This window comes from Crinia signifera, chromosome 8, assembly GCF_055691185.1.
Source record: "Crinia signifera chromosome 8, ASM5569118v1, whole genome shotgun sequence".
NCBI lineage: Eukaryota > Metazoa > Chordata > Amphibia > Anura > Myobatrachidae > Crinia > Crinia signifera.
Window position 1 is genome coordinate 14,941,372 of NC_139224.1, and position 12,527 is coordinate 14,953,898.

Here is a 12,527-nt window from a genome sequence, read left to right on the forward strand (position 1 = left end):
GTGGTCCTTTTTCGGGATTGAGGCTGCAAGGACTTTATAGCACCTTGGGACTTTTCTATATTTGTTTATTGTTCAGCATTATTACCGGTTCGCTGTGGGGATGTGAACATGCCAAAATGAAGGTTCGCGCCGTGACTGACCCATTTCAAAGTCCCGGAGCGAACGTTCATTGTGCGATGTGAAAGCAGCAATACACACATATACACACAATGAAAGATGGAGTTTTACTTGCAGATGGCAGAGTTTCGGTGACACACAGACACTAGACATATATCTAAATATATGTATATATATATATATATATACATATATATATATATATATATATATATATATATATATATATATATACACACACACACACACACACATACATATACACAGTCACACACACACACACACAGATATACACATAGCATACATACATACATACACATTGATTACACTGTGGCTGTGACACATTGTTACTGTATGAGGCCCCGCCCACCGCGACTCTCACGTGTACCGTCGCCCCGCCCCCTAATGACAGGCGTGGGTCACATGACCGGGGGTACATCAGCAGCAGGCGCCGGCTCCGGTGTTTCCGGCCCCGAGATGGGAGAGTGTCCGGCGCTGTTTCACGAGCGGCAGCGGCTGGAGCTGTGCGCGGTCCATGCCCTGAACAACCTGCTGCAGCGGCCGGAGATCAGTCACCACCGAGCCGAGGAGATCTGCCGGGGGTGAGGGCGGCTCGGGGGCTGACAGAGTGGGTAGGAGGGAGAGCAGGGAAGGACTGGAGAGAGAAGGGGCGAGGGTGTCAGGGAGACAGAAGGGGGAGACGGGGGAGTGTCAGGGCCAGAGAGAAGGAGTGACTGGAGTCTCAAGGAGAGAGAGAGAGACAAGGGGGGCGGGAGGGTGTCAGGAAGAGAGAGAAGTGGAGCGGGTGTCAGGGCCAGAGAGAAGGGGTGACTGGAGTCTCAAGGAGAGAGAAGGGGGGCGGGAGGGTGTCAGGGAGAGAGACAAGGCACAAGGGTGTCAGGGAGAGAGAAGTGGAGCGGGTGTTGGGGAGAGAGAAGGGGTAACTGGAGAGTCTCCGAGAGAAAGAAGGGGGGCGGGAGGGTGTTACAGAGAGAGAGAAGGGGGCAGGAAAGTCTCGGCGAAAGAATGTTGGGAAAAGAGAAGGGGGTAGGAGAGTCTCAGTGAGAAAAAAGAACAGGGGGCTGGAGGGTGTCAGGGAGAGAGAAGGGGGGCAGGAGTGTCTCATAGAGAGGGAGAAGAGGTTGTCGGAAAGTGACAAAGGGGGCAGGAGGGTGTCGGAGAGTGACAAGGGGGGCAGGAGGGTGTCGGAGAGTGACAAGGGGGGCAGGAGGGTTTCGGAGAGTGACAAGGGGGGCAGGAGGGTGTCGGAGAGTGACAAAGGTTGTCGGGGAGAGAGAAGGGGGGATGAGGGGGTGGGAGTGTCACGGAGAGAGAAGGGGGGATGGGGGTGTCACGGAGAGAGAAGGGGGGATGGGGGTGTCACGGAGAGAGAAGGGGGAGCAGGAGAGTCTCAGGAAGAGAGAGAAGGGTGGAAGATGGTGTTACAGAGAGATAGAGAGAAGGGGGCAGGAAAGTCTCGGCGAAAGGGTGTTGGGGAGAGAGAAGGGGAATAGGAGAGTCTCAGTGAGAACAAAGAACAGGGGGCTGGAGGGTGTCAGGGAGAGAGAAGGGGGGCAGGAGTGTCTCATAGAGAGGGAGAAGAGGAGGGTGTCGGGGAGTGACAAAGTGGGCAGGAGGGTGTCAGGGAGAGAGAAGGAGGGTGTCACAGAGAGAGAGAAGGGGCGTAGGAGAGTCTCAGGGAGGCAGAGCGGGGGGACGGTAGGGTGTCATACATACACACCCCCACATGTCTATCCACTGATGACCTATCCATGTCGTTCTTTTTCCAGACTGTCTCCGAACTCCGTCATAAATCCACATCGCAGTTTCCTGGGCACCGGTAACTATGACGTCAACGTCATCATGGCGGCTCTGCAGATGCTGGATTACGCAGCCGTATGGTGGGATAAGAGACGGTGAGTGACCGCTGTGTGTAGACTCTATGGGCCGATGCCGCCACACATCCGCTGCCGTTGTGCTTCGTCCATCACCAGGTGCTTCTGTTCCGCAGGTCCCTGGAGAGTTTGGCACTGAGTGAGATATTTGGCTTCATCCTAAACATCCCGTCTCCCATTTCCCTGGGCTTCCTCTCTCTACCAATCACACGCAAGCACTGGATCGCTGTACGCCAAATAAACGGGGTTTACTACAACCTGGACTCCAAGCTGAAGTCTCCGGTGCGACTCGGGGGCCCCAGAGAGCTAAAGTAAGGGCCCTATGGGCAGGGTTGCTAGTGCTTGGCATCTGCCGCTTTGTATTGGCCGTCTCCCTGTCCTAGATTAAGTGATGCTACACTGTTATATATTCATCCCACAGGAGGCCATGGCGAATTCTTAATATGGCTGCCTACATCTATATCAAGTCAATCTTCCCATGGCTCACTTCAGCATACCATAGGGGCTGGAAGTGTCCAGTCGTCCCTTAGCGTATGTGCAGTGCAGATGATGTGGTGATATCATCATACAGTACGCATTTATTTATGGAAGAAGGGGTGAACCATGTATGAGCACCCCGTCTCTCCCATGAGACACATGACCTCTTATATGGACATGATGTCACACTGAATATGACTATGGATACTGTGCTGCATTGTGGTGTCAGTTACTATAGTACTACAAGAATGCAGCCCGCGGTTACCAGAGTTCTGTTTACATTCCTGGCTGCAGGTGTCACATGCTCCTGTGTGTCTCCACTACATGTGTCATGTTTCTGTAGTGTGTCAGGACACGTGATCCCAGCATTGCTCAGATAATACCTGTCATGCGGCATCCCAGGAATCCTATGGGTGTGTGACTCACATATATTACTTCCTGCTATAAACGGTCCGCAGAGCTGTCAGTCACTGGTTCTATAACACTGGAAGCGTTCTCTATGAACTGTAATATGGAGAGGTTTAGCCCTGAAGCTTCTGCGACCCTGAATTTTTTTTTTTTTAATTAAGTCTTTATTTAATTATTTTTAACAAACCAACAAAATCATTGACAAAATTCCATATACAAAATTACATATAACATAGATACATACAGGTACATCCCGACCAATTACACCACAAATTCATTGATACAAAAGATAACCTCTTAAACCCCCCCCCCGCCCCCCAACCCGACCCGCCCTCATAACAAACAGTACTTTGGCCCATTCCCGATCCAACCATGGAAGCATATGATCTTATCACTTTTTCACCTTTTCTCCGCACTAGCTATTTCCCATTACCCTCGGACCATTAGTTTGCAACATTATCCTGAGAGATATGAACCCATTGAACAATCCTAATCAGTATTATATACGTGTATGTAGTATCTCTATAACCCGTTATAGCCCCTGCCCTCGGACCGTGTTTTTTTTTTTTTTTTTTTTTTTAATACCGAGGAAAGGCATTATAACATTATAACATTCTATACAGTAATTTAGAGCCCAACATTGCAGCCGAGACGACGGAGAGAAAATAGAAAAAAAAAAAAAAAAAAAATTCTCTATCCTTCTATTAGTGCATCATCATCTTTATATCTAAATTCCCTCGTGAGGCAAGTTTTAGTGTAGTGCATCGATTTTTACTCAACTGAATCGCTACTAAATAGTGTACCCTTTTCTGATTGCAATCCAACACTATTGCAAATATAAGTGTTTTCCTTTTTATACAACTACTACGTGAAAAAAAAAAAAAAAAAAAAAAACACCCGATAATATTAGATCCAAACGATATGAATTCCAAAACTGTGCCACACATTACTATTGCTACCAACGCTAACTTTTTTTATCCATCATTCCTGGCTGAAGATATAAAATAACTCGACTCTTTCCACTGTCCCCATATCTTATCGAACTTTGGGGTTGCCCCCCTAGAAGCATACACGTATCTCTCATGCAAACAAGTACTGTTAACTAGACTCAACCATTCCATAATATTTGGTCCCGTTGGGGCCATCCATTGTCTTGCGACTATGACCTTTGCTATAGCCGATACATTCTTAACCAGATATTTCCATTTGCCTGCGTTGATGCCCTCTTCCCAAACTCCCAGTATCAAATTGGATGCTGTGAGAGCCCTACGAGGAACTCCCACACACACCAATATGTTAACAATCTCATCCCAAAAAACTTTCAGGACTTTGCAGTCCCATAAAAGATGCCAGAAGGAACCCAATTCAACCTTACACTTTGGGCATCTATCAGAATGGGAGCTCTCAAACTTTTTCAGCCTCAACGGTGTTATATAACTTCTGTGTAAAATATTGAATTGCACCTGCTGGATGCGTATTGATGTGGTGGCATCACTCGGGGCTGACAGCACCTCCCGCCACTCGAGTTGGGCAGCTTGTGGAATATCCTCGACCCAGTTATCTTTTAACTGTAACAACTCCTCACTCTGTCTATAGGATTGTAGAAATCTATACAGTTTAGACAGTCGCTTCCCCCCGTTCAGTTGCTTTATAAATTTCTTACAGGGCGATTCCACAATTTCTAACCAACTCGTCCCCTCATATTGCTGCATAGCGCTTCTAACCTGTAAGTATCTAAAAAACATGTGTTTGGGTATATTAAATTCTAATTGTAGCTCTCTAAAGGATCTGATTTTACCTTCCTGGCAAAATTGGCCAATTGATGATAATCCATATTTCCCCCAGGCTGCTCCACCCTGTTGTGCTTTAATTTCCCTAAGAGCGACCAGCGAAAAAATGGAAGAGTCCGGGTCTAAGCCCTCATATTTAGTTGTTCTGCTCACCCATTTCCAAACTTTAACTGCTTGAATTATGATAGGAGGCAAATTGCCTCGTAGATCTCCTGTTAGCAATCTCTGGAGAGGGGAAAGGTCTGGCTCGACAGATTCTATCATCTTGCCCAACTCTGCCGACACTTCGCTTTCCCGAATCCATGAACATACATGTGTCAGCTGAGACGCCATATAATACACCTTCATATTTGGAACTGCCAGTCCCCCTTTATCCCTATCTCTACTCAATGTATCCATTTTTATTCTTGGGCGCTTATTTCGCCAAATAAAAGAAGAGAGAATGCTATTAATTTCCTTAAAATATTCATCTTTTATGTAAACTGGTGACTGTTGGAAAACATATAATAGCCTAGGGAGCACGGACATTTTTATAAGATTAACCCTGCCTAATTGGGAAATGGGAAGTTTTATCCACCTTCGGCACTTACTCTTAATGTCTTTAATTAACGGTATTAGATTATCCCGAATAAAGTCCTTGGAGTTCTTTGAGACACATATTCCTAAATATCTAAACTTGTCAGTTGGCTGTAGTGGCATCCCCGCTAAGCAACACCTGTTGTTATTCCCTAAATACATCAGACTCGACTTTTCCCAATTAATCTTTATTCCTGAGAAGTCCCCAAATTCACTCAATTGTGCACTAATTCTCGGAATATCTCTCTCTGGATTAGCTACCCCTACTAATAAATCGTCTGCGTATAGTGAGACCATATTTGTCCTATGCCCTGTCACCCCCTCGGCTAGTAGTTTTCTCAATACACATGCCAGTGGTTCCACTGCTACCGCGAAGAGCAGGGGGGACAACGGGCATCCCTGTCTGGTACCCCTATAAAGCGGAAACAGAGGGGAGGTAAACCCATTAATTGATATCCTGGCCTCCGGTTTTTGGTACATTAGTGATACCCACTTAACAAAGCCCTCTCCAAAACCAAACGCCCTTAGGACCCCCCAGAGAAATATATGTGATTTGTACGTGCCTGTTTGTAAGGAAGTGGGTACTTTGGCCTCATCAGGATGTAACATGGAAAAGCCGACTCGGGTTTAGGTTGGCAGTTTTTCACCGCCGTAAGATAGAAGAATCTGGTATTGGATGGCAGTCAAAATTTTGACATGGAATGTTAGGGGCATGAATGAAAGAATAAAAAGAGCGCTGGTCTTAAAGCAATGTAAAAATTTGGAGGCGGATGTTATCTGTCTCCAAGAAACTCATTTGACTGGTGATAAGATGCTATCTTTAAAACGTCCATGGATAGGACATGCATATCATGCCCCATTTTCATCTATGTCTAGAGGAGTTTCGATGTTGATAAAAAAATCTTTGGTGTTTGCGCCCGGAGAGTGTAAGATTGATCCTGGGGGCAGATATATTTTCTTGGAGTGCTGTGTTAATCATATAAGAATGTGCCTTCTTACAGTATATATCCCCCCCCCGTTCTCATATGAGGTCATCAAGGCAGCGGTTGAGTTTTCAGCTAGGTTTCCAGATAGCCAGCTGGTTTGTCTAGGGGACTTTAACAAAGTCTTGGATCCATGCTTAGACAGGTGGAAATTGTCCGGGGTAGTGGCTAAGGAAGGTAACAAATTTCAGGAGTTTGTGAGAGAGATTGGATGGTGGGATCCCTGGCGGCTAAAATACCCTGATTTACAACAATTCTCTTGTTACTCATCTTCGCATAAGGTATTTTCTAGGATTGATTTAATATTGGTTTCTGAAGGGCTCCTTAATAAGATTTCCCGGATCGAGTACAAATCCCGAGGAATTTCGGACCATTCCCCGGTGGTGATGCAGCTGGAGTTAGAGAGGGAGGAGGGCTTTAAGTACTGGAAATTGCAGCCATTTTGGTTGGCCCAAATGGGGGAGAAGGAGGAGTTGGGAGGAATAATGGTGGAGTTCTTTGATGAGAACCTTGGTTCCTCTCAGGGAACTACTGTATGGGATACATTTAAGGCTTTTATAAGAGGGGTATTGATTAAAAAAATTGCTTTCCTAAAGAAAAAACATCGTGCCAGGGCAATCGAGCTAGAGACTAGTATGGGTAACCTCGAGAACATTTTTTTGAAGAACAATTTAGATAAAGATAGGATAGCTTGGCAGGAGGCCCAAAAATTATGGGTAGATTATCTACAGGACATTACCTGCCGTAGATTAACCAGGGGAGACCACCGGTGGTTTTCCAGTGTTGATAGGGCAGGGAAATGGCTAGCCCTTCTGGCAAAGCAAGATCGCGCATCCAACATCATACAAAAAATTAGAGTTGAGTCTGGGGAAATGGTGAGTGAGACCCCTAGGATAGTATCCGCCTTTGTAACATATTTTAGTAATGTTTACCAATCCGATTTGACTAAGGGAAAAGATGAAATCAAGGATTATCTTGACTCAATTGCCCTGCCCCGCTTATCCCCAGAACTAAAAGAATATCTGGATGCTCCTTTCGAGTTAGTGGAGGTAGTAGAGGCCATAAAAACCATGCCAGTTAACAAAGCTCCAGGGCTGGACGGGCTCCCCGGGGAGATATATCAGAAATATGTGGATGTGTTGGGCCCACAGCTGTTGGCCCTATTCCAGGAGATGGTGAGGGAGGAGAAATTCCCTCCCTCAATGTCTGCAGCTTCGTTAATAATGATCCCCAAAAGTGGAAGGGATCCTTCTCAGGTTGAATCGTATAGGCCAATTTCCCTAATATCGGCTGATGCCAAGATTTTTGCTAAGGTGTTAGCGAACCGCCTAAATAAAGCGATCGACAGCATTGTGCACCCCGATCAAACGGGTTTTAGGGCAGGAAAATCGACGGCGATCAACCTGAGAAGGGTTTTTTCCTACATACAAATTACGGAAGTCAGTAAAATCAAGGCAGCGTTGGTATCTATTGATGCCAACAAAGCCTTTGACTCTATCGAGTGCGACCCTGAATTTACCACGACAAGTCCTATACGGGAGAAGCCAACCTTCCTATCCTGCTGTAATGGGCCCTAATAAGAGTGAAGCTGCTGAATTTAGTTGCATGTTTGCCGGCATCTGTTCTATAAATCAGCCAGAAATGTTCCCCAACAGGGTAGTTATCCTATAAACCAGACAGTTCTCATGTACCCCAACAGGTCATGTTTTCAGGATTCCTTTAACCTCCTAACTATGTTCAAGGGAAGCAGGTTTTTGCAGGTTAGGCACTCCTAAATGTTCAAGAAATAACTGAGCTGGTGCAGGGCACATAGGTACATTAACAAAAGCACTTACCCTCTTTGTGTAGAAGGAATTGAAGCCAGCACTCAGCAATGTAAGTGAAAAAAACAAAATCTCTTTTATTGCAAACACATCATTGCAAAAAATGACAGCTGTAGAGACCTGACAGCCATTTCAACTGCTCCCAGGCAGTTTTCATCAGAGGTGGGAGCAGTTGAAATGGCTGTCAGGTCTCTACAGCTGCAAAATGGGGGAGAGGGGAAAGTGGACTCTTTTTGTGGGGCACTCTTGTTTATGATAATGATTTAAAACTTCGCTTTTAATGTAGATTCTTTAATATAGGGCAGACTTACTTTGTCCAACAGAAAACATAAGACCGACAAGGACAGACCACATTGATTTTGCAGTGAGCTTTTGAGTAATACGCTATGCAAATCTTACGTTCTATATAGGAACAGAAGTTCAACAACTCTAGATATTGCAGTGAGCTTTTAAATAATATGCTATGCAAGTCTTGTGTTCTATATCAGAACAGATAGTTCTAGATGTGCCTAGCAGAGCTTATTGCTTTGTCAGCTAGGTATCGTCTGAAGGGTATTGTTAGAAATATTCAAGGGAAATATTCCCTGCTTAGACTGATGTTTGCACACTTAATTAGTGACGTTGTGTTGATTTTGGTTTAAACAGACTGTGTCAAATTGATTAGGCAAAAATTGCTTAATGTATTATGTGTCACAGTTGTTAACCAAAGCTTATCATAATTCTCTCCTGCTACAGATAAATAGCCTTTCTCACACAATTTAAATATTAGGTACTTGTGAGTTATCTGGGCGTCCGATTTGGGTACTTACGATTTGCATGCGATTTGCATGCGATATCGCATACGATATCGCATGCGATATCGCATGCGATTTACGATTTGCATGCGATTTAGCATGCGATTTGCATAAGATTTGCTATTCATTTCATTACCCCACTATCCCCAAAGTGTGTCTATCAACGTGAACCCGAAGCGTGGCGAGCGCAGCGAGCCCGCGAGGGGCGGCGGTACGCGTCCTCCGACCTTTTCATGCCCTACTATCCACTAGGGCGTGGAGTGAGAATAGAATAGTGTGGCGAGCGCAGCGAGCCCCGCGAGGGGACGCGGACACCTGTGAAGCCCGCAAGGGCACGCGGATACCTGTGAAGGTGTCCGCGTCCCCTCGCGGGGCTCGCTGCGCTCGCCACGCTTCGGGCTCGGTGGCTCGCTGCGCTCGCCACACTATTCTATTCTCACTCCACGCCCTAGTGTATAGTAGGGCATGAAAAGGTCGGAGGACACGTACCGCCGCCCCTCGCGGGCTCGCTGCGCTCGCCACGCTTCGGGTTCACGTTGATAGACACACTTTGGGGATAGTGGGGTAATGAAATTAATAGCAAATCTCATGCAAATCGCAAATCGCATGCGATATCGCATGCGATATCGTATGCGATCTAGTACCAAAATCGGACGCCCAGATAACTCACAAGTACCAAATATTAAACACTGTCTGTGTCAGGTTCGGGAGTCCTGGCACTCAAGAAAATATTTCAAACCGTTATGCAGTTAGAACTCACAATTTGTACTGTTTAGGATTACTGACCACAGGTATTAGCAGACTATTATGTATACAATCAACAGATTGCTCTTTGCACACTTGATAAGGAAATCCCACGAGAAATCTCCAAGAATTATTGTACAATTCGGGCTCACAATTCGTACTGTTTTTAAGCTTACTGACACAAAGATAATAATGGCTTATCCAACCAGGCTCTTAAACACAGAATCTACAGGCTGCTGTTTGTACACTTGATGAGGAGATCCCAAAGGGATGTCGTCATTTGCACCGGTCGACTGGAAACGGTCAACAGACCCAAACAATTTGTCAGTTGGCTGTTTTTGCGCTGTTTTAAAATTGCTGACAACTGGGCATTAACGGCTTCTCCCGGCTGATAACACAACCCTTATCAAAGCTGACAACAAAACATTACCGGCTTATCAAAGGCTTCAATTCCTTCTACACAGAGGGGGGTAAGTGCTTATGTTCAAGGGAATGCTGAGCTGATTGATCATCTGTGATTGGCAGTCACTGGGTGGTGGGGGGACCAGGGAACGACTGCTGCTTAGCAAGCTGACCTGAATTAGGCCCAGTGTGTACTAGTCCAGCCCGACAGTAATGGGATATAACCTAAATAATCGGTATATATTCTCCCCCAGGGACTTCCTGCAGGACTGCATCGCTCGTGGCTCCTGTGAGATCCTGCTCGTGGTGACCAAGGCTGTAGAAGACGCTCGTCTCTGGATCGAGGAAGACCGAGCCACGTGAGCTCACACTTACTTGTACACGTCTGAACTCGGCTGCGATGAACTCCTCACCCAAAGACTGTTAAGTTATAATATTAATATTGATTATTTATTGGGGCGCACCCAGCCCCCCCTCTCTTCCAGTTCAGGTTTGACCCCAGTTCGTGGGTCGTGAATGAAGGCGTACGTAACCTGGCGTTTCTACCAATATGCACTACTATCGATGCCTTAATGCTTGTGGTCTGTTTTTTTTTACCGCCGATGACCGTTGATCTGTTACGCTAAAACCACTTTTATGCTAATTCTATTAAAGGGTATTTTATATAATTGACCTACTGTGGTCTGCATTTTGTGGGCTGTACGGGAATGGAAAACGTCAACTGTGCAGGAGATATGGGGGAGCAAAGAGGTCTCCTGGCTCCGATCAGGTGCAACGGTCCCTGGCTTCTTTGGCCTGGTGAAGGGGTGGAGCCTGTTAAAGCGACTCGTTTGTTTGTGCCAAGACTCTGTGCACTACACCCGGCTATTTACAATGCATCACATACTACACACGTCTTATGGGCCACAGATATTCTACCCTCAGAAGTTTGTCATTGGCCAGTACGAGCACCATGCTGTGAGAGGATATTACTGAGAGGACGGGGACCTGGGAATTCTGCTATTTGGAGGAAAATGAGCTTTTACTGCAGCTCTCTGTGGAGTCCCAGCAGCCCCTTGTCCTCTTATGCAGGGTGCAGTGACCCATAGGAAGGTCAATGCCAGACTCCGCTACAAGGGATCAGATGGCGAAGCCCTGTAAATGTGCCCTCTTATCGGCTTCATGGTGATACTAGCAGATAGCCTGAGGGAAAGTGCAGGAGACGTAAGGACAATTCACATAAAGTGGGAGATTGGGGGATGGAGCGCACCCTGTTTCAGCCAGTGCAGCACAGTCTTACGCTGTGTACACACGGGGTGATATGATTGCTGGCGATATATTGCTAGCAATATATCGCCAGCAATCCTATTGCTCAGTGTCTCCTTTTCATCACTGGGGCGGGGGGGAAGAGATCCAAATGGAGGAGGGAGCAGCAGACGCTCACGCTGCTGCTGTCACGGGGAGAGAGACTAGGAGAGAGCAGCAGCAACTGTCTACTGTCACGGGGCGGGGAGAGACCAGGAGGGAACAGCAGTACGTAGCAGTCTGCTGTCGCGGTGAAGGGGGGGAGCAGCAGCGCTGACCTCCTCCTCAGCGCCGGGGGAAGCCGCTGGTCACAGGAGCATGCTCCTGCAACCAGCGACCATTAAGGGGTACACATGGGAGCGTGCAGCTGGCGATTTTATCCAGCCTCAGTACACCATGCTGCGTGAGATGCCTCATACATCCAGCCTCAGTACACCGTGCGGTGTGATATACCTCATACATCCAGCCTCAGTACACCATGCAGTGTGATATACCTCATACATTCAGCCTCAGTACACCATGCAGCGTGAGACACCTCATACATCCGGCTTCAGTACACCATGCAGTGTGATATACCTCATACATCCAGCCTCAGTACACCATGCAGTGTGATATACCTCATACATCCAGCCTCAGTACACCATGCAGCGTGAGATACTGTACCTCATACATCCAGCCTCAGTACACCGTGCAGCGTGATATACCTCATACATCCAGCCTCAGTACACCATGCAGCGTGAGACACTGTACCTCATACATCCAGCCTCAGTACACCGTGCAGCGTGATATACCTCATACATCCAGCCTCAGTACACCATGCAGTGTGATATGCCTCAGTACACCATGCAGCGTGATATACCTCATACATCCAGCCTCAGTACACCGTGCAGTGCGATATACCTCATACATCCAGCCTCAGTGCACCATGCAGCGTGATATGCCTCAATACACTATACAGCGTGATATACCTAATACATCCAGCCTCAGTACACCATGCAGAGCAAGATGCCTCATACATACAGCCTCAGTACACCATGCAGTGTGATCTACCTCATACATCCAGCCTCAGTACACCGTGCAGAGCAAGATGCCTCATACATACAGCCTCAGTACACCATGCAGCGTGATATACATCCAGCCTCAGTGCAGCGTGCTATACATCATACGTCCAGCCTCAGTACACTGTGCAGCATGAGACACCTCATACATCCAGCTTCAGTACACCATGCAGCGT

At 46.8% G+C, this 12,527-nt stretch overlaps 1 protein-coding gene across 2 annotated transcripts; it reads left to right on the forward strand.

Moving 5' to 3' along the window:
• Positions 1–529: 529 nt before the first annotated feature.
• JOSD2 (Josephin domain containing 2) lies at positions 530–10,681 on the forward strand. 2 transcript variants are annotated; one of them, XM_083155788.1, is made up of 5 exons: positions 530–719; positions 1,908–2,033; positions 2,129–2,323; positions 4,563–4,623; positions 10,264–10,681. In XM_083155788.1, exons 1-4 carry the CDS (start codon positions 541–543, stop codon positions 4,609–4,611), a joined length of 549 nt encoding a protein of 182 aa, XP_083011914.1. In that variant the 5' UTR covers positions 530–540; the 3' UTR covers positions 4,612–4,623; positions 10,264–10,681. The 2 variants fall into 2 exon arrangements, with proteins under 2 accessions (XP_083011914.1, XP_083011913.1); XM_083155787.1 differs by lacking the exon at positions 4,563–4,623 and having other exon boundaries at positions 533–719.
• Positions 10,682–12,527: the final 1,846 nt, after the last annotated feature.